This window comes from Hemicordylus capensis, chromosome 3, assembly GCF_027244095.1.
Source record: "Hemicordylus capensis ecotype Gifberg chromosome 3, rHemCap1.1.pri, whole genome shotgun sequence".
Lineage (NCBI taxonomy): Eukaryota > Metazoa > Chordata > Lepidosauria > Squamata > Cordylidae > Hemicordylus > Hemicordylus capensis.
In genome coordinates, this window is record NC_069659.1 from 247,584,634 (window position 1) to 247,607,569 (window position 22,936).

The 22,936-nt window shown below is 43.6% G+C and overlaps 1 protein-coding gene across 2 annotated transcripts in view; it reads right to left on the reverse strand.

Moving 5' to 3' along the window:
* Positions 1-9,823: 9,823 nt before the first annotated feature.
* MARCHF5 (membrane associated ring-CH-type finger 5) overlaps positions 9,824-22,936 on the reverse strand; it is a 37,225-nt gene continuing 24,112 nt past the window's right edge. Inside the window, exons 5-7 of one of the 2 annotated variants that reach the window (XM_053311561.1) lie at positions 21,323-21,506; positions 14,770-14,936; positions 9,824-12,512 (exon numbers count right to left, since the gene is read on the reverse strand). In XM_053311561.1, the coding sequence (XP_053167536.1) occupies positions 12,396-12,512; positions 14,770-14,936; positions 21,323-21,506 (468 nt within the window). In that variant the 3' untranslated portion in view covers positions 9,824-12,395. Of the gene's footprint in view, positions 12,513-14,769; positions 14,937-14,963; positions 15,117-21,322; positions 21,507-22,936 lie in introns of those variants that run through there. The other variant, XM_053311562.1, reaches the window with a different exon arrangement.

The following is a 22,936-nucleotide window of genomic DNA, read 5'->3' on the forward strand; positions in this document are numbered from 1 at the left end:
GTGTGTGTGTGTGTGTGTGTGATTTGTTCTCCTTGGTCAAGCTACCATGTTGCTCTCCCCCCCCCCACCCCCATGAACCGTTGTGTGTGTTGCACACAGGAGAGAAGTCCCATCGTGTGTGTGTGTGTGTGTGTGTGTGTGTGTGTGAGAGAGAGAGAGAGAGAGAGAGAGAGAGAATTCTTAACCTTTAAAAAACAACCAACAAAACATTTTCAAAGTATGCCAAAACATGTACTTATGGCATGTTTTTATAACTGTCTGAAAATGGGTGTCTTTGAGTGCAGAGGCTTTTACAGGTATGTTTCTTGGAATGGCTTAGCCACCTAATGGTGCAGTGGGGAAGTAACTTGCCTAGGGAGCAAGAGGTTGCTGGTTAGAATCCCCAATGCTATGTTTCCCAGACTCCTATATCAGGCAGCAGTGATATAGGAAGATGCTGAAAGGCATCATCTCATACTGCATGGGAGGAGGCAGTGGTAATCCCCTCCTGTATTCTATCAAAGAAAACCACATGGCTCTGTGGTCGCCAGGAGTCAACACTGACCCGATGGCACTTTACCTTTTACTTTCTATATGCCCACAGCAGTTAGTGTTGTTTTGTTTTGTTGCTCCACCCCTGTGCCACCCACTTTGGCTCTGCCCACCCGCCTGGCGCCCACCCAGTCCCAGGAGTCACCAGCCGCCACTGCATACAAGTAAACTGAGTGAAAATCTCCATTCATTGGTATGAAGCAGGGAAAACACAGGACTCAGTGAGGAATACTTTAAAGGGGGGACGGGGCCCGGGGCCCGTTCCTCCCTTCCTGATTTCCTTGTGTCCCAGGGACCTGTGGTAGCGAGTGTGTTCTCCCCTTCCTTCCGATTTCCTCCGTTCCAGTCCTTTCTGTTCTCTTTGCTTGCTTGTGGAGAATGGAGAAAAAGGGAATGTGCTTGAGAAACCCTTGAGGGGAAAACACAACTGTTCCCCTTGCATGTTACAAAACATGGGAGAGGCCAAATCGTCACAGGAGCCGCAAAAGAGCATGGGCCAGCCTTGACTTGGACCCTCAGAGACTTCTGACTACCATTCATGTTGCTCCAGAAGTTTAGAAAAGAAAAGCTGTGCTGTTTGTAGACAGCCTTTGTGACTCAGTACAACAGTTTGTATGATACCTGGGGCGGGGGGAAGGGTACTTCTCCTTGGGAGGTTTGTGCCAATTCCTTTTCATGTCATAGAATTGTGGTGCGTCACTGTAGTGGGAAATCACAACGCCAGGCACAGGAGTTGACTTTCAGTACTTTTGTGTGCAGGGCCATCCAGGCTGCTGGCAGATAAAACTATTCAGTGGTTCAGTTGAATATTCAATATCAGTATTTGGGGACACTATTTTTTTAGATAGGTGCTACTGTGCTTTTTTTGGCACTAGGGCATTTTGAAGCTACATCTGACTTCAGAACATTCAGAATTGAATGCTGAATGTTTTTATTGGAGCTATTCATATGGCCGCAGTCAGGTGGGGGGGGCAGGGTCCACCCTACCTTCCACAGATGACCACTCTGAGTCCCAGCAGCACACAAGCCACTTGCCCACACGACTAGCCAGGGCTGTCCTTAGAGAGCCTTGGGGTGTGGGCAAATCAGCTAGTGTGGGGGCCCCTTCCAGCTAATTCTAATGGAGGTTAAAAGAGCAGGGCCTGGGGCGGTCGCCCTGCTTGCCCTAAGGACAGCCCTGTGACTAGTTCTGCCTCCCCATACTGCTCCTGGCAGCCCTGGTCAACAGAGGCCAGCCAGGACTTCTTGTCCTGGCCTCCGTGAATCCCACAGTGATGCACTGGGCACTCTAGGCACCTGTCCCCCTGTCAGCACAAGCTGCTTGCGGTGATGCATGACCCCAGAGCTGAGATTATGAGCGTGTTTGCACCCTTAACCTCGGCTAAGAGCTGGGCTGCGGCACTCGGTTTAGTGCCGCAGAACCACTGGGATCTGCATGGATCCCAGCATTTCTTACCGGCAGCTAAGTCCAGGCTTATGGGAATAGCCTCTTTGTAGTGTTTGGTACAGGTTTAACAGAAATCATTCCCTTCCAATAGAGAGCGAGTGTGTGTTGGAAACAGGGGTAGTGCCTCCTCACTGACATGAAAGAGACATTAAAGTAAACCAGCAACTTGTACACTCACTCTTAGCACAAATATTTTTAATCAAGAAATGTAATGGATGTGGTTTTCTGCAACTTAGCCACTGAACGGTCTCATGAGCACATTAGGGAACAGTTACTCTCTACAGTGGTTTGGGAACTGAAATGGATAAAGCCGAGGTAACGCAACCAATTCTTTCCCACATAGCAAGTCACTTGTCCACCTTGCAAAAAATGGGAAGTGGATTTATGACACTTTAATGTGGGCTTCCTTAAACCTGATCTAAGTGAAATTCCTGGTAATAATGTGTAAAAGCAAACAAGTTTGCAACCCTTTATTTGTGGAGAAGCTGCTGGGGGTGAGATTTGGAACTGCGAAATGGTGGCAGAGAATAAAACACTCCTCCTTGCATTACTTTTGATCACTTCCCCTAGAGCTGTTTTTGAGAGGTTTATTGTCATTGTGGTTTATTACGTGTGTTGGTGTGTAATGTCTTTTGAGCCTTATGTATTAAAAGGTGGCACTTCTCCCCCTCCCATCCCATGTTATTGTTCCTTTTCCTATTATTCAATAATCATTTCAAAAGAAAACAAGAAAGGCAAGATAACAATGGCAATTTCATGGATAAAAAGCTGAACAAAATAATATGGTGGCTGATATACTGTGTAGCATCCTGCAGCTATTGTGAGCACTATGGGAACTGCTGCATGCTTGTAAAACTACATTTGATGCAGTTGCACAAGAACACTCTTGCACAAACACACAAAATTGGGCAGAGTTGTGCGATGGACAGTTATGATTTCCAATGGCCATCCATTGTGCAACTGCGTTTGCACAATTTCAGGTGTTTGTGTCAGAGTGCTTTTGAGCAACTGTGTCAAACACATTTTTACAAGCATGCAGCAGTTCCTGGAGAGATTACAACACCCGTGGGATGCTCTGCAGTTATGTCAGCTATTGTACACATTGCAGGGATTCGGCGTTAAGTGACATTTTGTAAAGAATAAACATTAAAATATAGAAGCAATTTGGTTTGTCAACTTTGATTAAAGCTATTCTTGGGTCCCCCTGGCCCTTCTTCAATATTTACAATATCTGGCTATTAAAAACTCCAGAATTGCTGGCAATAGTCATCTAGAGACTGATACTGATTCCTGGAACTTCATTCACTATAAGTCCAACCGTATAAAGAGAGAACATCCTTCCATACTACAAAGTGTCCCTTCCTAATATGATTGATGTTTACATGTGATACAAGATGATACCCACATTTAACAAAATAGTCTGGGTTGGAAATTCTCCAAGAGAAAAGATAGCAGTCCTAAAAATACCAGGTTGGAGGCTTGGTCTCCATCATATCAAATAACTTCACTTTGACTTCTAAGACTGCTCTCAGCCAAGTTTCCTAATGCCATTGGCAGCACTGGGGGTGCATCATGACCAGTAACCGCCCCTGCCCTGACACACCCCAGCATTCTCTCTTCGGCTCCCTTATCAGAACAGGCTGCTTCTTACAGGTGGCCTCACAGCCCATGCTCCCAGTGGTTTTTTTGCCCAAACCCGGTTCCTACGCTGTATTTCCAAGAGTCTTCCAACTTCTGTAACCAAGATTTGAAGTTTGGTGGAAGAATCTTGGAATGTGATGCAAGAATCAGACTTGGGCAGGACTGCTGGGCACATGTAGTCACAGGGAATCTTTGTTTCCAACTTTTGGATGGTCACGTGAAGCCATTCTGTGCCTTTTACATGCAGTTAATTGTCGTTTATCCAGTCCTCTCTCCCTTTTCTCTGTTTGTTTCCTTCACCACAGCTAGATCCAAGCTACAAGCCTAAGCATCTAGTTTTGTCCATGCTTTTTGCCACGGTGAAATCTTACCCTTGTCAAGCAGTAGAAACAACATAGGTTGGTCCCACTTGTCATTAAAATCCATTGTGCAGATTTGCATTCAAGCACTTAGCGGGGTGGTGCTCAAGAGAGTACATAGAGGCCTGTTGCTAGCCCCAGATGTCTTGCCACCTGAGCATGGTAAGCACTGTTCCCTCTAACAGGGATTTCCAGATGTTGTTCACAACAACTCCCAGCATCCCCAGTTGGAATGGCTTTTGCTTGGGGATTATGGGAGGTGTAGTCAACGTCATCTGAGAATCCCTGTTGGAGCCTCTGGTGCAGTTTCATTGTGCTACCCAAGAATAGCACTAGTGCCGCTGCATTAACGGCTCTCGCAGCCATTCTAGAGCTGAACTTCTTTGCTCACACAAATGAACTTGTACTGTCATGCTGGTGCTGGGCTCTTTGCACATAGATCTATAACTGCTGTCTTTAGGCTCTTAGACACCCTTCCTGGCATGAAGCATGTGACTTCTGCATACTGACCAGCACAGTAGGGAGAGCAAATGCTAAATCATCACAGAAGCAACATGACATGCAGGAGACTATTTTTAGACTGGCATATATACATATCATCTTTTCCAACATTTCAGGGCCTTTTAGTCCAAATCAGGTCTTGTGCAATCAATGAACATGTATGCTCTGAATCTTCACCCTTGCGCTGCTTCTGTAATTGGAAGATCGAGTTTCCTGGCTGCTCAAAGCCTAATAAAATGTAAGATGCTCACCTGTAAGCACATTCTATACTATTGTGATTACTGGGTGGAATGTGGTTGGGCAGGAGAGACAGGCACTTCTGGGATCGGTGTAGATGAGGTTCTTAGACCTGAGCATTCTTTGAACATTCTCAGGCCTGAACATTTTCTCCGCCCTTTAATTAATTAAGTGATGTACGCTGCTGACAAGCACCAGAAAATTAAATACTTGGTGGCGGCGGCGGGGGGGGGGGGGGAGATACAGAAGAGACAAAATGCATTTCTGAGGGGGTGAGTGAGAGTTTAGATGCTCGAGTTCAGAAAGAAAAAGTTGTATCTCATATGAATGCTCCCAGTCTAAACAGAAACAGAAGTGAGCCTATGAAGAATTGCTCTTTTTATAGGTATGGATAGAGAGATGCTTTTTATCTATATTGATGATGACCAACACTGTGAATAAGTGAACATTGCCTTTCCTTCAAGTTACCACTGTGGTCCAGCAATGGGGGTGGTGTGTGTGGGGAGAGTTACTTGTTCCCTCTAATGCTACATACGGCAGTTCTACATGGTCAATTACTGCAGGAAAACCAATGATACACTTGTATTTTCCACAGCAAGCATGCACGAAGTGTAGACAGCCTGCACCCATCTAATTAATTAAAGGGGGCAGGGAATTAAAAGAACATTCGAGCCTGAGAACAACAATTCTGTCTCATACATTCAAATCTCTCGTGCACCCAGCTGGAAGGCGGCATGGGTATTTAAAGACAAGTATACCCATGCATGTATATACTATTTGGAATGTTTGCTGCATAGGCACTTTGTCTTCACTTAAGAAAATGTACCTTCTCCTGCAGACTTCTCCAGAGTCTGATTCTACAGCAACTTCTGGGCAGATTTCAACCCCCACCCCGTCAGGAGGTAAATGGCAGCACTTCTCCCCTGCAGCAAGGGTAGTTCTCCATTCTAGAGATCATGCAATGGTCATCTGAGAAAGACAAATGGACAATCTACCTTGCTGCTTCTGTGAAAGAGATGCTTCTGCTGCCAGGCAGCTTGGCTGAAACCAGCTGCTCATTTTCTTGCCTGAAGCATCACAGATATACCTGCAGCAAATATAATCTGATTGTTCTGCTGGAAAAGAAGATAAGAGGAGTATCGGTAAGAGAAGCGAGCTTCCACATTGTGCCTTATTAGAGAAGATGAGGCGTTCCTGGATAGAACACAGAGGACACTGCAGCGAGAACAGCAACAGGAGGATGCCAAGAAGGAAGATGAGATATGTAAGGGGAGGGACCTGAATGAATAAGAGTGACTGTCAGGAGCAGGAGAAACAAAAGGCATTTTGAACCTCTGCAACTAGAAACAAACCAATGAGTATCTTTCAGAGTGAGTGTGAGTATCCTTGGAGAACAGCTATGCTAGCAAGGGGGCGGGGCGGCAAGGAAGAGTCTCTACCTTTGACATCGTGCAGGAAGAGAAGGGGGGTCTTGGGGTGGGTTGGTGACTCCCCACTGATTGGTATGTATGGAAGTGGCTGTGCTTCAACCAGACCAGTGAGTTCATGAACTGTCCTCCTGTCTCCCTGGTGTGTGGAGTGGATCCAGCATGCACTGTCCAGGTTACCAAATCTTGTCAAGCCCACTCCTCATTATCCTTTCTTGCTCATTGACATGGGAACAGCACTGACCAAAGAGCTTTCTGCACTCAAGGAAAGGTGCTAAATACTACCAAGAGCCCTGCCCTTCTTCTGGCATCTCACCACTCTTACCCATCTCCTCCTCCTCCTCCTCCTCCTCCTCCTCTTTGTCAGAGTGGCTGGCATCTGCCTCAGCAGTTGTGTACAGTGAGCCAATCTGCCCTGCTCCAGTGCTTGCTGCATTTTAGAAGGAAGCCACCGCAGAGGAAGCTGGAGAGGCCAAGTGCCTCCACCCCTCCTTTTCTCTGCCTTGTCCCTTTTCAAAATGCAGCAGGAGAAAGGAGTGGCTTGTCCCATGCTGCTGTTGAGTCAGGCGACAGCCGCGTGAACAAAAGCAAGGGGGCAGTCTCTTCCACTTGATTTTTTTCCTTTTCTCAAATGGAAACAGGCACTGCAACGTTTAAACTGGTCTTGGCTCTTAGATGGCACTTTGCACTAAAGATGATTTTTACACATTAAGTTCTCAACAGTTATGCCCACAGTAGATCTTATCCACATGCTGTGAGCGGATGGCACTTTGCAGAGTAGCACTAGCAGAGAGAACCAACCCAGGGCCTTAATTCATAGATAAGGCTTGCACATGGACACTTTGTCTTGTTTCTTTGAACAAGCCCCTATGAATTATCACAAACTACATTTAAAGTTCCTTTCAGTTTCAAAAGTCGTTTGCCATGCAGTATGACTGAGAGAAAAACAGGTCTAAATTCCCTTGGGCTTATACAACTAGTTCCACAGTTGGCTCCTAGATTAGGCTGACAGCTCATACATGAAGACATCCAGCCTGCTAAGATAGTTCAGTATTAGAGACTGAGGCAGTGGATTCTAAGCACTTAGTGAACACAACCAACAGCAAAACTACATGAACCTACCTGTATTTAGGTGACACTATATTTTAAAAAGGTTTAATGGGATGGCTGTTAGTTAATTTAAGTTAAAGGTTTTGAGATGCAGCAGGGAGTAGGTTACCCATAAAATTCCATGTCCTACTAATGGTTTCATGCTGCTGTGTTGTCTAAATGATCCTTGTTTTGCAGTAAAGCTGCCTCCACAGTGTGTAGGCAGTATTTCCATAATATAGCCAGGATGAATGCCCATCACTGTGCTCAATTATTTACAGAGCAGTTTAATTAAAACAAGTGTAGGCTCAAATACAGCAGCAAATAGATTTCAATGGTGCATACCAGCAAGGTTTCAGTGGTAGTCCTTACTTTTCACAATGAAGTCACAGCTGGAGGGTTGGAGTTATACAGCTCTACTTTATAGCGAGTAGCTTATGCCAAAGCTAGGACACAAACAATTGTAGTGCATCAGTTAAATGCATGCAATGGTTAAGAGTTCTAGCAAACTGTTTAAAAGTCCATTTTACTATCTACAGGCATCCCATTATTTTCAGTAGGCCACACTGTGGAGTACAAAATGGTCACACTACATAGTAAGGAATAACTAAAAGCCCCTGCTAAATGGAGAAAACGGCACCCTTTAAAGTGGTGGCGCTCTGCTTAGTAGGGGCAGAGCAACTGCCCCAGCATGTCCCTCTCAATTATTTATTTAGAATATTTGAGTACTGCCTAAAACTCACATCTATTGGCAGTTAAACAAGACCAATCAAAACATAAATTCAGACATTTACCACAGTTTAAAACTATAAAAGTTAAAAAGCTTAGGCTATGGGACGAGTGTTTTTAAAAGCTGTCAGAAACGAGGAGGTTCTTATTTCAGCAGGGAGCACATTCTAGATTCTCAGGCTGGCAAAAGAGAATGACTGTCCCCAAGTAGCCACTAGGCAAACTGGTGGCAACTGCAGTTGGACTTCTCCGGATGAGCTCAATGGGTGGTGGGGCTCATAGAGGAGATGATGCATTCTCTTTAGCTATTAGCTGTTGCTGGTGTCCCCCCCTTTGTGTTTTAGATTTTGGGTACAGGAAACGATTTTCTCATCCCTTTTGCCATGTAAACTGTTTTGATAACTTTTAATTGTAAAGCAGTGTGCAACAATACTATTAGACCCATCCTTTTAGACAGTCAATTTAGTTTTTGTTCTCTCTTTCTCATAGGTTTTTAATTTGTACATCTGGTATTAGAGTCTTGCTTTTCACTGAATTTTATTATTTTTATATTTTTATTAGTTTTGTCTTTGAGCTACCCCAAGCAGTATTGCACTGGCAAGGTGGAATACAAATATTTTAAAATAAGTAGTTGCTATTTCTTTTTTGAAGTTTTAAGAAGTATAGTTATTTGGTATACATACATTTATTAAAACTGATTATATGAACTGCTGAAGGTATCATGTATAAAAGGCCTACAAGAAACAGTCGACAGTTCCAGAGGTAATCTTCACTTTAGATAAATGAGGGTTACTTGAATATTTAAGCATGACAGAAATCATGGGAAACAAAAAAAATATGAACATGAATTTTGTACATGGCACATCATGGATCTACTTTTATTTTTAAAGCTAGGGCTGAGCATCTGTATAATAGCAGTTCAAACAGAATGTACAAGTAATTTGAGAAGCTAGATCAAAATGATCAGCAATCAAAGCATAAAAAGGGAGTTGCCTAATTCAGCAATCTTTGTGGACACAGGGTAAGCCCTGCCCACAATTGTTTCTCCATTTACTTCAATGGAGAGAGCAGCTTCAATATTGCACTGATGGGTCGAATTCCAAGATCCATAAAAGAATCTTAGTTTCATACATGAGAACCTTTCCCCATCTTCTGTGGAATATAAGCATCAATTTTCACTGCAAACCTTAACAAGCTTGAAAAATTACTCCAGAAAGCAGGGGAGAGAGATGTTCTGGATGACCTTCTAGCACAACAAAAAAGGTGCTGCAGTCACAAGACATTGAGCGAGTGCTGAATTTCAGCTTCCTTAAATATGATCCTGTTGCCAATCCAGAACGGCACTTAGGTAACTATGTACAAAAGTAGGCTTCCTCATTCAGTTTAAAGGAGAAAGGTACTGCATAGAGCTGTTTTCTCCACTGAAATGTATGGTTAAACCTTTGAAGGAAAGGGAGCTTTGGGTCACATTGGCACTCATGTGGAGCTCTCAGGATGTACAGCAATAGATCAAACAGGGAGCAATGGAGGACTCAGTCTTCAAAATGAAGCAAAGTAAATAGTGGGATTTACTTTAGACAGTATAGATTTAGACAGTATAGTGATTTTGAACTGGTAGAAAGCATACTAAAGATATTCTCAAAAGTGGAATAGTGAGCAGCAAAATGCTATGAGAGACTAAATTCAGTGTAGATTATGGAAGCAGCATAATGAAATTAATGCAAAATCTATCCTTCAAGATAACTGAAGCTAACACTTATTTTGGATGCAAAATTAGACACTGTGTATTATGTACTAAAGGCATAAAAATTAACCTACTCTACTATATTTGACATTTGTTCAGTGGACACCATACACCTATGGAATGTAAAAAAAAGTTTTATTCAATCTAATCCAATATGTGATCATAAATTGCACTACTAAAAATATTTTAACAGCACAGTAACCAAGGTTTTTGCTACTTAACGTAATTTCACATTTTTCACAGTACATTTGTAGTTATAAGATATACAATGGTTTCAGCAATTTTCAAACACATTTTACCATAGGACAAATTCCAAACTAACCACTTTTCACTGTTAGAATCTGCAAGATACCGATTTTAAAAACCAGCAGATAAAGGGCTGGTGAATATACAGTAAAGATCACTGAGAAAACTCATCCTTCTGATGAGGATTTCTGCCAGAAATGTTTTATAGTGCCCAAACCCCAGTTTTATTTATTTATATATGAAAAGTCCAGTTGACAAACATAGTAGTTTTTTGAAGTACTTACAACAAGAAACTAAACGTGGATTTGTCCACATTTACCAGTGTTGGAATACTTGGTTATTATGTACACTATTTATACACTTCTAAAATATTACATTCCAATAGGTAAAGTAATGCTTACTAGAGCAAATTTCCATATTTCTTTAGCATACATTATTGCAATCAAATATGAAGCCCACTTTTTCCATTTTCTTCTGTTAAAAAAACCCCCACAACCATATTACTTACCAGCACTTAAAATGAGGGAAAGCTTATTACATTTCTCCATGCATTAGATATACTGTTTGAACAACATAATTTTTGAGTGGTTAAGAGACACTCAATGGTTCTTTAATTAATCTTCCCTAAAGAAACACCAGTAAACCCAGGATGTCATTATCTAGATATGGTTCAATTGTCATGTAGAATCCAACATCGATAACACTATTTTCTATTGTCAATAAAAAGTGCAACATAAGTATCTCCCTTATAAACCTCAATCTTGACTGAAAAACCCATCTCATTGATTGGAATGAGATTTGTAGTGTATGCTTGTGTGTGTGCGCACGCACACACAGAGAGAACTGGAACCTATGCTCCAATCTTAAGTGTATTCGCTTAGAAGCTCCATTGAAATCAATGGGACACAATTTCAAACAAAATGGAGTTAAGCTTTGAATGTCAGACAAATAATAACAAAAAGTATTAAGCGTAGAAAACTAATTCTACAAAGTAGGCTCTACGTGTGAAATCAATAATCTTAATGCTTGAATCTGAACATTTATACTTTCTTTTAGATACAGCTGCATGTTACCAGTACCGCCTTTTGAAGCCTTGCTTTTAGACTTAGCTTTAACTAATAATTCCACAATTCAGCTCTGATTCTGCAGCATGCTGGCACTAAGCAACAACTCGACTGTTGAACTTATTACAAGCAAAAAATCTGGTCTTGTGGTAGCAAGAATGAACTGTCCCCTTTGCTAAGCACAGTCCACCCTGGTTTGCATTTAAGTGGGAGACTACATGTGTGAAGACTGTAAGCTATTTGCCTTAGGGAAGTGGTTCCCAAACTGGAGGCCTCCAGATGTTGCTGGACTACAACTCCTATCATCCCCAGCCACAATAAATTGTAGCTGGGGCTGATGGGAGTTGCAGTTCAGCAACATCTGGGGGGCCCCAGTTTGGGAACCACTGCCTTAGGGTATGGGGCCACTCTGGGTAGAGTACCTGCGTGCAGGCACGCAGAAGGTTCCAAGTTCCCTCCCTGGCATCTCCAAGATAGGGTTGAGATAGTTTCCTGCCTACAACCTTGGAGAAGCTGCTGCCAGTCTGTGTAGCCAATACTGAGCTAGATGGACCAGTGGTCTGACTCAGTATACGGCAGCTTCCTATGTTTTTCAATATCACAGCAGCTTTCAATATCACAAAACTCAGTTTTTCAATATCACAGCAGGCAAACAGAGTCAAATTATATATAGCACTACTTGCATTGCAAGCAAAGAGTCAAAATAAAGGAGTTTGATGAAAATTTTTAAATTTAAAAAAAACCCAGCAATTTGCTGGTACTTCAAGTTGCTTATCAAAAGACAGCCTTTTTTAAAACATCCTGGTCAGTTCCAATGAGCTACATGAACTAGTCAGAAAATGAGCAAACTTCAACAATCATTAATCTGAGAGGATTTTAGACTTCGATACTAATTGTTTAGTTTCAGCTATAAATAAGGGGAATTTTATTAACTGATATTCCCGAACTCCACTTGGCAATACACTATCAAAACCATATTATTAAAAGTCTCTTTATAATATTGGCCCATGTAGCAAAGTACTGTCCATTTACTCTAATAAGTATACAAAAGATATTTCAATAGAGTCTGCACATAATTTATTAACTTCACAACTGTTTGGCTTCTGTTTGGAAAGAAGGCAACATCTGCCCAGAAGAAAACCATTTCGATGTCTTCCGTCACAAGAGGAACGCATCAGTGAAAACAAACCACATTCTTAGGCTTAACAAAGAAGGGTTCACCTTCCACAAGAATGTCCTTTTTATTCTACATGGGGAGGGGGAGAGAACAATAACCAATCAGCAGGATATTCTCCAAGATATTGTAGTCAAACAACAGAATTGGTACAATGCTGCTGAATATCATAGATGAGATTGCACGAGTCAGACATGCACAGCCATTTATGCTCCCTCTTGCTCAGGATAGTTTAAAATTTTCCGATGAGCTTGTCGTAAATATTGCTGCTGTTTGAAATAAACCTTGAAAGCTCCTTTTATAGCAACAAAAGCAATTCCACCCTGAAATAAAAAGAAACAATTATTCAAAAGCTACAGAACAAGTTCAGCATCTTTAAAAAAAAACTTGGTGACACAAAAAGGAATTGTCAAGCAGTATTTTCTTTGAACTTAGGCTAATTAGAGCGATTTAATATAAACATTTGAGGCATACAGTTCCCTTGTCACAATGTAGTACTGTAATATTGCTTTTATATAAAAATAATTCATTATATAAAAATGATATATATAATTCATTTATATAATTCATTTATATAAAAATAATTCAAATGAGTTTACACATTTCTTTTCGCAATTTTTATTCACTTAAATTGGGGGGGAAGTTACTCTTTGCTACCAATTCACTTCTTAACTTAAATATACTTGCTGGGAAAGAAAAACAAGATGCCCTAGCCACTGGAATGGGACTTAAACATTTTGGAAGTGCTAACAGTGTCATTATCAAAAGTGGGGCTCTCTCAGTGATACCATCTGCATTATGAACTCTCTTCTCATAGAGCCTTTCAAGGTCCACCTCACATTTAAGTTGCCACCATTTAAATGCCATTTATTCCGTAAGGTACTTAAGCCAGATGTATAATCATTTTTAGCCTACTCTCAAGGAAAGTAAGCTTATGAGATCACCCAGCATTTTGTGCGTGTTCCCTATCAACTTCGCAATGCCTGGACCAGATATGAATCAAATTTGGACACCTCAATGGTGTACTTTGTAATGATGTCATCCACCCCAATTCAAGATGGCAGAACCAAGCTTGCTACAGCTGTAGGGACAGCTCAGTGGTGTCATTGGTGATGTCATCCACCCCAACTCAAGATGGTGGTCATGTGAACATTTGAGGCGCTCGTGGTCTAACTTGTGAACTGCATAATCCACTTGAATCAGATCTGGTACGGTTGTAGTGAGTGACACACAGGGTCAAATTACCTCAATGGCATAATTTGTGATGATGTCATCCACCCTAATTCAAGAGGACAAATGGATGAACATTTGAGGCACAAGTGGGCTAACTTGTGAACCGCCAAATCAATTTGAATCAAATTTGCTACAAGTGTAGGGACACATAGGGACATCTCAATGGCTTAGTTTGTGATGATGTCATCCAATCCATTTCAAGATGGCATGTGTGTGAACATTTAAGGCTGAAGTGGGCTAACTTGTGAGGCTGTTAATTATCAATTAAGACTATAGTGAAAGGAAAGTAGGCAGATTAGTTCTTACCAGAACAACTTGTTAATGTTGTCATTAGTCATTTGATACATTTTATTGTGTTTTCTCTCTGTTTTGGTTTGTCTGCATTTATCGTGTGTCTTATTAAGGTAAGTCATTGCTGCAAATGACTGGTTCAGTTGAAAGGCAACCGAGAAATAACATGGAGTTACACTCTAAGTCTATTGAGATTCACTCTTTGTGGAGTAAGAGTGCCAATTATGTTCAGAATATCACTGAAGTTGGTACCACCTGAGTGCTTCAAGACAATAGGGAAAATGAGGTATAAGCTGAGAAGCACAAACATTATGCAAGTTACAGGGTGCATGATTGATTCTTAAGTATTAAAAATGTATATGCAATGTATGGGGACACTAGGAGTGGGGAGAAAAGGACAGAAGGGCCCTTTGAACAATACTAGAATTATAAATGAAAGGGAGTGGTCCTAACCACCTAGTTCCATTCCTAGTTCAGTGGCCATTTAAACAGCATTTCTCCAATTAGCTTACCTTAAAAGCAAAATAAAGATTCATGCTTACGAATTTCATCCCAAACACGTTCTGAGCTTTGACTGAAGAAGTCAAAGTTACCAAACAGGATCTTCACAAGCACAAAGGTCAGGTGGCCATAGTCAAATAGGCTCCTAATAACTGCTGAGCCCTTAGACTGGTTCTAGATCTGCAGTTATATGAAAACTGGCATTTCCACCCAAATGTATATCCAATACATCTTAACCAAACTCTCAGAATTATGAAATTATAGAATTACACAAGAGCTAGTGCAGTATAATGCCTACGAGACTGAGCTGTGAACCAAGAGGTTCAGCTCTTGGTGGCCTTTCAGCTCTCTCTGTGCTTTAGCCCTCCATCTGCAATGTGGGGACAATCTGGCTTGCTTTATATGGTGGTTGGAAGAATTACTAGGATAATGCATGTGAAGCACTCTGAACAAAGTGCTATGTACATGCTATTACTCTTAATATTTGTCCTGAAATAAAATTGATAACCATGAATGCTTTGAAGATTAACCTCTATGAATATTATATAGTCTTACCAAAATTGTTCTTTGAAGATTAGAGTTAACACTGCTGAACATCAATTTGCCAACTATCGTAGCAATAGTGGGAAAGACGAGAGCTCCACATAGAATACGAGTAGCAGAGACGTGATCTGCCAAAGGGTTGGCCTCAGCTGGAATACGAGGAACAGGGCATCCAATCCCTAAAGAAAAATGCCATCACTAACTGAGAAAAGAACATTAGTCTTACCTGTGAAGGGTTATTTTTCCCTGTAGTTGGAGCTCATCAGTACTGGGATTAGGCACTGAGCATGCTTGAGACAGCCCGGAAATGGATTGTGCTAGTTCCTCCCACTGGAAGGTGCCGATCCGCAGTTCTGGGACTGCAGCAAAGAGAGACGACAAATAGGCAGAAATAGCCTTGGAAGGAAAAAACCACCTCAAGGAAGAACATGAAAAACTGAGCTTCAAAAGGTATCAGAGAAGGGGAAAAGACAGCTAACTCTATGGACCCTGGAAGCTGCCTCCACCCAAAAATGTTTATATCATCCTCTCTGATAGAACTATTTACATGACACCACTGTGACACTCCCTGACATGGCATCTGGGAGGGCCTGATGAGCTCCAGCTACAGGGAAAAAGAACCCTTCACAGGACCTATGTTCCTGTGCTGGAGCTCATCAGTACTGAGACATGCCCAAGTGGTAGGAAACTATATGGGGAAGGGGGTTAGGATGTCTCAGACCACCTGCTGGAGCACCCTACGGCCAAAGGCTGCCTGGGAAGTAGAGAAGGAGGATATTTTGTAGTGGTGGATGAAGGATGTAGCGGAGGACCACATGGCCGCTTTGCAGATATCCGTCATAGGGGCATGCATGGAAAATGCAGCTGAGGTTGCTACACTACGAGTGGAATGTGCAGTGATGCCCGAAGGGAGAAGACGACATAGAGATTCATAGGCCAGCTTAATGCAAGATTTAATCCAGGTGGACAAGGTGGATTTGGATATCTTGTGACCCAGGCTGGAAAGACACAAAGAGGGCATCTGACTGGCAAATTTTCTTAGTGCGCCAGATGTAGGTGCAAAGTGTGCGGTGCACATCTAGCTTGTACCAGAGTTTTTCTTTGTGGTGAGCTGTGTTAGGACAGAAGGAGGGAAGGATGATGTCCTGAGACCGGTGGAATACAGTGTTGATCTTGGGTATGAAGGTTGGGTCTAACTTTAGAACTACGGAGTCCAGCTGGAAAATACAAGGTTCTCTATGAACCGAGAGGGCCCCTAACTCCGATACTCTGCGAGCAGAGATGATAGCTATGAAGAACAGGACCTTGTAGGACAGAAGTTTAAGAGATATGGAAGGCAATGGCTCAAAGGGGGAAGGTGAGGTGAGAACATTTAAGACCTTACTGAGGTTCTATGATGGGAAGCGGGGCCAAATTAGAGTCTCCTTGAAGGAAACGTGAGATAGGAGGGTGAAACGTTTGACTGCCCAGAGCAGAGATGTTCAGTACGGAAGCCAGGGCGGATGCCTGTTGTTTCAAGGTGTTAGGTCTGAGTTGTAGTTGTAATTTCACATGCTTAACCTCCAGGCGTAGAGTCGGAGCCAGAGTGGATCTGGGTGTAGGATGGGTCCCTGAGACAGGAGATCCTGGCAATGAGGAAGACGCCAGGGAGGCTAAACAGAGAGGTTAACGAGATCTGTGAACCACGGATGTCTGGGCCAGTGGGGGGCACCAGGATGAGGTCTGCCCATTCCTGGCATAGCTTCTTGATGACTTTCAGAAGAATGGGTGTTGGCGGGAAGGCATAAAGCAACCCCTGGGCCATGGGCAGCAGGTCAGAGCATCAGTGGATTCCACCAGGGGAGTCAGGAACCTGGAAAAGACATGTGGAACCTGTGCGTTGAGAGGGAATGCAAACAGATCCACTAGAGGAGCGCCTAGGTGTTTGGTGACCTGTCGGAAGATCTCTTGGTGAAGTGTCCACTCTGATGGATTCACTGTCTGGCAGCTGAGCCAATCTGCTTGGTGACTGTCGACACTGCTGAGGTCTTCCACAGTAACTGACAGAACATGGATTTCTGCCCACCCGAACAGGAGATCGGACTCTTTCATCAATGCCCTGGAGTGAGTGCCCCACTGGAGGTTTATGTGGGCCTTGGTTGTATTATTGTCTGTACGAATGAGGACGTTTTCTGCAGACTAAGGGGTGGAAGTGCATGAGAGCCAGCCTGTAACTCCAGCCAATTGATGTTCCTTCTTGGACCACTGACCTTGTGTCGGACGGCCTTCATAAATTGCCCCCCAGCCCATGAGGCTGGCATCCATTGTGATCGTGACCATTGGTGGATCTGTCAGCGAAAGACGCTTTCTGAAAGCCGGGGAGAGCCACCATGTGAAGGACCTTCTGACTGAAGGTGTGATGCACACCAGTTGATGAGTCCTGGCCATGATCAAGTCCAGGAAGGGAAGAAAAAGCCATTGGAGTGGGCGAGAATGGCACCCGGCCCGAGGGGGTACACACTATGCACGCAATCATCTACCCTTAAACCTGTGCTAGGAGCATCAGGTCTGCAGAGGGGGAGTACATAAGGGGATGGATGGATGGATGAGACGATCTTGGCCTTCCAGTCCTGCAGTAGTAAGATCAAGGCTGGGACCGTGTGGAACATAGTCCCCAGCTGTGGTAGTGATTGTGATGGGTGGAGGTGACTCTAGTCTGGGTTGATGATGAAGCCGTGGTTGCTCAGACACTGGAGGGTCTGATGCATGTGTGCTTGAGCCAGGCGGAGGGAAGGAGCTCTGATCAGTAGATAGTCCAAAAAAGGATGGACACCCCCCACCCAGCAGGCAGAGGTGTGCTATGAGGGACACCATTATCTTTGTGAACACCCGTGGGGCCAAGGATAGGCCAAATGGGAGTGCCTGGTATTGATAATGTTGATTGTTGTACATGAAGCGCAGGAATTGCCTGTGGTCTGGGAGAATGGGAATATGTAGGCATGCCTCCGAGAGGTCCACTGAGGCCAGGAAGTCGTTTGGTAAAACTGCCTCCTTGATGGACCACAGGGACTCCATCCAGAACTTCCTCTTCTTGATGAATTTGTTGAGCTGTTTGAGGTCTAGTACTGCCTGCCAGGACCCATCTTTCTTGGGAACAAGAAAGAGAAGCGAATAGACACCTGAGCATCTTTGCATCGAGACACCTGAGCATCTTTGCATCGAGCATCTTTGCATGGCCTGAATCTGAAGATGATGTCAGATTGCCTGGGTCATCTGGAGGTGTTTGTCCTTTCTCCTGGAAAGTGGGGTGACTAGGAAGGAATGGGGGAAGAGAGTAGAGGAAAATCCAGTGAGTAACCTGAGAAACTGTGTCTAGCACCCACTGGTCCTATGTCGTGGACATCAAGGTAAGGGCAAACTTGAAGAGTCTGCCCCCTATGGGCATGGAGTCATTGCCTTCTGTTCTGCTGGGGAGCAAAAGCTCTGGTTCCTTGGGTCTAGGGAGGGACCAAAGAGGTTGGAGCCTGAATAGGTGGAAGAGGTGAGTGCAGTCTTGGATTTAGAACCCACTTGCCAGCTTTTGAGCCAAAGAAACCTGCATAAGACTACCCCTGACACTAAGGCTCTAGAAGCCTGTTGGATGCAGTCAAGGCTGGAGTCTACCATGAAGGCAGCAACCTCAGCCATTCTTTTAATACCTTGTCTGAGTTTGGTATTCTCAGGGGGAACTAGGAAAACCAATTCTTTTGCCCACAAAATGGAGGTCCTCACAAAAACTGAGTTAGCTGTAGCCGCCTTGATTACAGTAGCGGAAGCTTTATGAGCCTTCTTAAGCAAGAGGTCACACTTTATATCTTCTGTGGATTTTAACTGCTCCTGGCCTTCCGTATTTAATAGTGTCCCAGATACCATTTGGACAATGGATCTATGCAGGGAGAAGCCAGGAGGGAAGTGACCTCAGGAGAGAGCAAGTAGTGTTTCCTGGGGTATGAGCCAATAGGTCTGCAAGATGACGGATTTTGCCATTCTGTAAGCATGACTTGTCAAAAAAGGGTTAGGGAAGGGTACAGCAGAGGAGGAAAAGACATTCTTGCCTAGGTCCAAAGACTGCGCCACCTCCACAGGAGAAACATCATTTATAGTTCTCTTAGCTTTAGACAGAAGTACATCAAAATCAGCAAAAGAGAAAAGGCAGGCCAATATGGGTACTGTAGGAGGAGCCTCTTCATTAGATAACTCTCCTTCTTCCTTATCCGAATCCCTAGGAAACAAGGGGTTGGGAGATTCAGGGTCAGATGACTCAGACCAAAACCGGCCTAAGAGGAGGTAGCACAGGGTCAGGAAAGGGTGCAGCCGGGCAGGGCGTACTGGAGGAGAAAGAGCAGGCTGCATAGGTAGGGAAGGTGGGGCAGGGGTGGTAGAGGGGTCTGCAGGTGTGATGGTGTGCTCGGATTATTGTGCCGCCTACGTCTTGCTTTGTGTGGTACAGGCGCAAAACATCCTCTCTCATTTATTTTATTTTTTATTTTTATTTTATTTTTACATTTATATCCCACTCTTCCTCCAAGGAGCCCAGAGCAGTGTACTACATACTTGAGTTTCTCCTCACAACAACCCTGTGAAGTAGGTTAGACTGAGAGAGAAGTGACTGGCCCAGAGTCACCCAGCTAGTATGATGGCTGAATGGGGATTTGAACTCGCGTCTCCCCAGTCCTAGTCCAGCACTCTAACCACTACACCACGCTGGCTCATGAAGAGGAATAGCTTCCCTCCTAGGACTAGAGTTGGGAGAGGAAGATGAGAGGCGCCTGTTAGGAGGAGGCCTCTGTGAAGGGAGAAGAACAGCTGGTATGACTGGTGGGAGTTGTGGTAAGGTGGATCAGGGAGCGGCAAATGCAGCTGAGGGATAAGCAGGAGACACTTCCTGGCCAAAAAAACCCCTTCTCTAAGCCACCCAGTATTGTCCAGTGGGAAAGGAGGGGCCAAACCCCGAGAAGGAGGAACGGGATACCACTGGTTGGGGGTCTAGTGGAACGGCATTGCCAGAGGGAGACTCCATAGGTTGAGTAGAGTTGTCTGCACCTAGTGGCAGAGGCTGCAGAGTCTCTTGTGGCAACACAGAGTCAGCTGATTGGTGTGCGGTGGGGACTGCATTGACCAGCCAGTTCCTCCTCTGCAACAACCACAATATGGGTGGTAGAAATGGATCACCCACTGGGCAATGGTCATCCTTCCCCTTCTTAGCCTCTTCTGCTGCCAGGTCCCTAGATTGCGGTTTGTTCTGTGATCTAGGTTTGTTTACAGACCATCATAGTTTGTTTACATACCACCTTGATCAGTAAGCGCTCGCTGAGGAACACAGCTGATGAGGCCTTTTTTTGTTTCTTTTGTTTGCCCTCACTACGCTCCTTGCAATGTTTAGTCTTTTTAGGAGTGTTGCAAGGCAGAGAAGTAGCACCCGCCAGGGGAGCAACTGCCGGAGGTGGAACGGCTAGTAACCCAGCAGGAGAAGTGAGTATGGTCCATGTGGGGAGTGTTGCGGTCAGCTCAGCCACAGTAGGGAGCTGGGGGCCTTCGGACAGGGATCCCCGTAGTAGCTCCTTGGCGAGGACAAGTTCCATAACCGAAGTTAAATGCCAAAAAAACTACACCATGTTCAAAAGAAAGCAAAACAAGCCAAATTAATAAAGGAAAAAAATGCTTGGAATCCTTGAAAAAAGAAAGAAAATGGTCTAAGGCAACTCCCTTCCCGCCCTCACACAATCTAAGGACAGTAAAGGGGGTAGTGCACAGGAAAAAGGTGACGTTTAGACTCTCAGAGGAGCAATTTCACAGACCTGCAAGCCTCGAGAAGACAAGACCTGAACTGGGAATAGGCACCCTCCGGAGGGAGGAACTAGCATGATTCATTTCCGGCCTGTCTCGAGCATGCTCATTGCCTAATCCCAGTACTGAAGAGCTCCAACACAGAGGGGAAATTCAACTGCACTAAACGATGCTTGTATTATAAACTTAACCTTTTAGTTAAATTAGCTTTTCAATCTAACAATTTGTGTATTCATATACAAAAAACCTCCTTCCTCTACAATGCCATGAAAATAATTTTAGCAATTTATGTATAGTTTTACACCCTAGAAAGTGTTGTTCATATAAACAGTTTTATTCTTTATATTGCGGTACTGACAAGCCTCTTTGAAGTATGATGGAGCCTCCTCCATCAGTGCTTGCTCAGATCAAGTCATGTAGGGTCTTCACGGTTAGCAAAAGTACAACTTGTAAAGTTTAACTTCAGAAAGGCAGCTTGTCCACATGTTAATAACTGAAAGCTGTCCCATCACCAATTCTCATAGAAAAAGAGCCCAGACAAATATTATGTCTGGAGTTGTGTGTGACTTCCAGGTACAGAAGTATGTCTCTGAATACCAACTGCTGGGATGGAACGGTGGGAAAGGGCTATTTGCCTACATATTCTGCTTCTGGGCTTTCCCAAGGTATCTGGTTGGCCACCGTATGATACAGGACGCTGGACTCCATACCCCTTTGGTCTGATCTAGCTGTGGCGGTGTTGTGTGTGCCATGGCAGTACCTGGAAATATGCTGTTCAGTATCTGTAGCTTGTTAGAATATTTGCGCCACAATCTAAGCACGTAGTCTTCCCAGCGAATCATCTTTCCCAATATAAGCATGACTGGAATGGTGGGAAGTCCAATTAAAAGGAATAAAGGATCTGCTCTTTCCATAACATCAAGGCCTTCTTTATGACCCACAACCTAACAAATAGAAAACACCACATTTTATTAAGTATGTAGACGTGCAACGGCACTATTTTACAATGGATTGTCGCATACTGTCTTTACTACTACAAAAATTTCAAGTGTTATTGATGTGTCAATAAGGCTCCTGCTGCTGCTATAATTCAGAAATGCCTACCTGGTGCAAAATAATACTTACCACAGGGTTTGTCAAGTAGAGAAGAATTGCCTTCAGATAACTTGATTTAAGTTTAGTAGTAGCTATTTTAGTGCAATGCGATTGCAACTTACCCAACTAAAAGGAAAGCTTATTGGTAGTCCATGGAAGACCAAACCGATGGATTTGGTTTAGGTGTCACCGCTAAACCACAATCCAATCCTGGTAACCATCCAGTCTCTACTATACAATAGCAGTATCTATGGATCCAAATGGCTCATAGAGCACTGGAAAGGGAAGCTGGAGAGAATCTTGCCCAAGTGCACTGCATGGCACAGCTGTACTGGAGCAAGGACAACTTCCAGACTTTTATTTATCATATGTATATACCACCTGATATGTGTATCTCAGGGTGGTATACATGATTTAAAACACAACAAATATAAAACAGAATAAAAACATTTAAAACAATTTCACAGAATAGTAGGTTAAAACAATTTCATAGGATAAAACAATTAAAAAGTTTAAAATAGATTTCAGTTAAAAGCCTTAGAAAACAAGTGTGTCTTGAGGGTCTTCCTAAAAGCAATCAGAGATGGAGATGCTCTTAATTAGACAGGGAGCATATTCCAAAGCCCCAGGGCAGCCACAGAGAAAGCCCGCTCCCGAATTGCCACCAAACGAGCCAGTGGCAACTGTAACCAGACCTTCCCCAGATTATCTTAATAGGTGGCAGAGTTCATGACAAAGAAGGCACTCTCTTAAGTACCCTGAACCCAAGCCATTGGAGGCTTTATAGGTAATAACCAGCACTTTGTATTTTGCTCTGGAACATATCGGCAGCCAGTGCAGTTCTTTTAAAACTGGTGTTATATGGTCCCTTCGGGTTATCCCAGAGACCAGTCTGGTGGCTGCATTCTGTACCAATTGTAGTTTCTGGACAACATACAAAGGTAGCCCCACACAGAGTGCATTACAGTAATCGAGCCTGGAGGTTACCAGCATATGTACCACTGTTTTAAGATTATTTGCCTCCAGAAATGGGTGCAGCTGATGTATCAGCCAAAACTGATAAAAAGCACGCCTGGCCACTGCCTCAACCTGAGAAACCTGAGAGAGTTTTGGATCCAGAAACACTCTTGATCTTTCAGCGGGAGTGTAACTCCATCCAGAACAGGCAGATCTAAACCATCTCTCTGGTCCTGCCCCCTCACACTCAGTACTGCCATCTTATTTGGATTCAACTTCAGTTTGTTATCTTTCATCCAGCCCATTACTGCCTCCAGGCAGG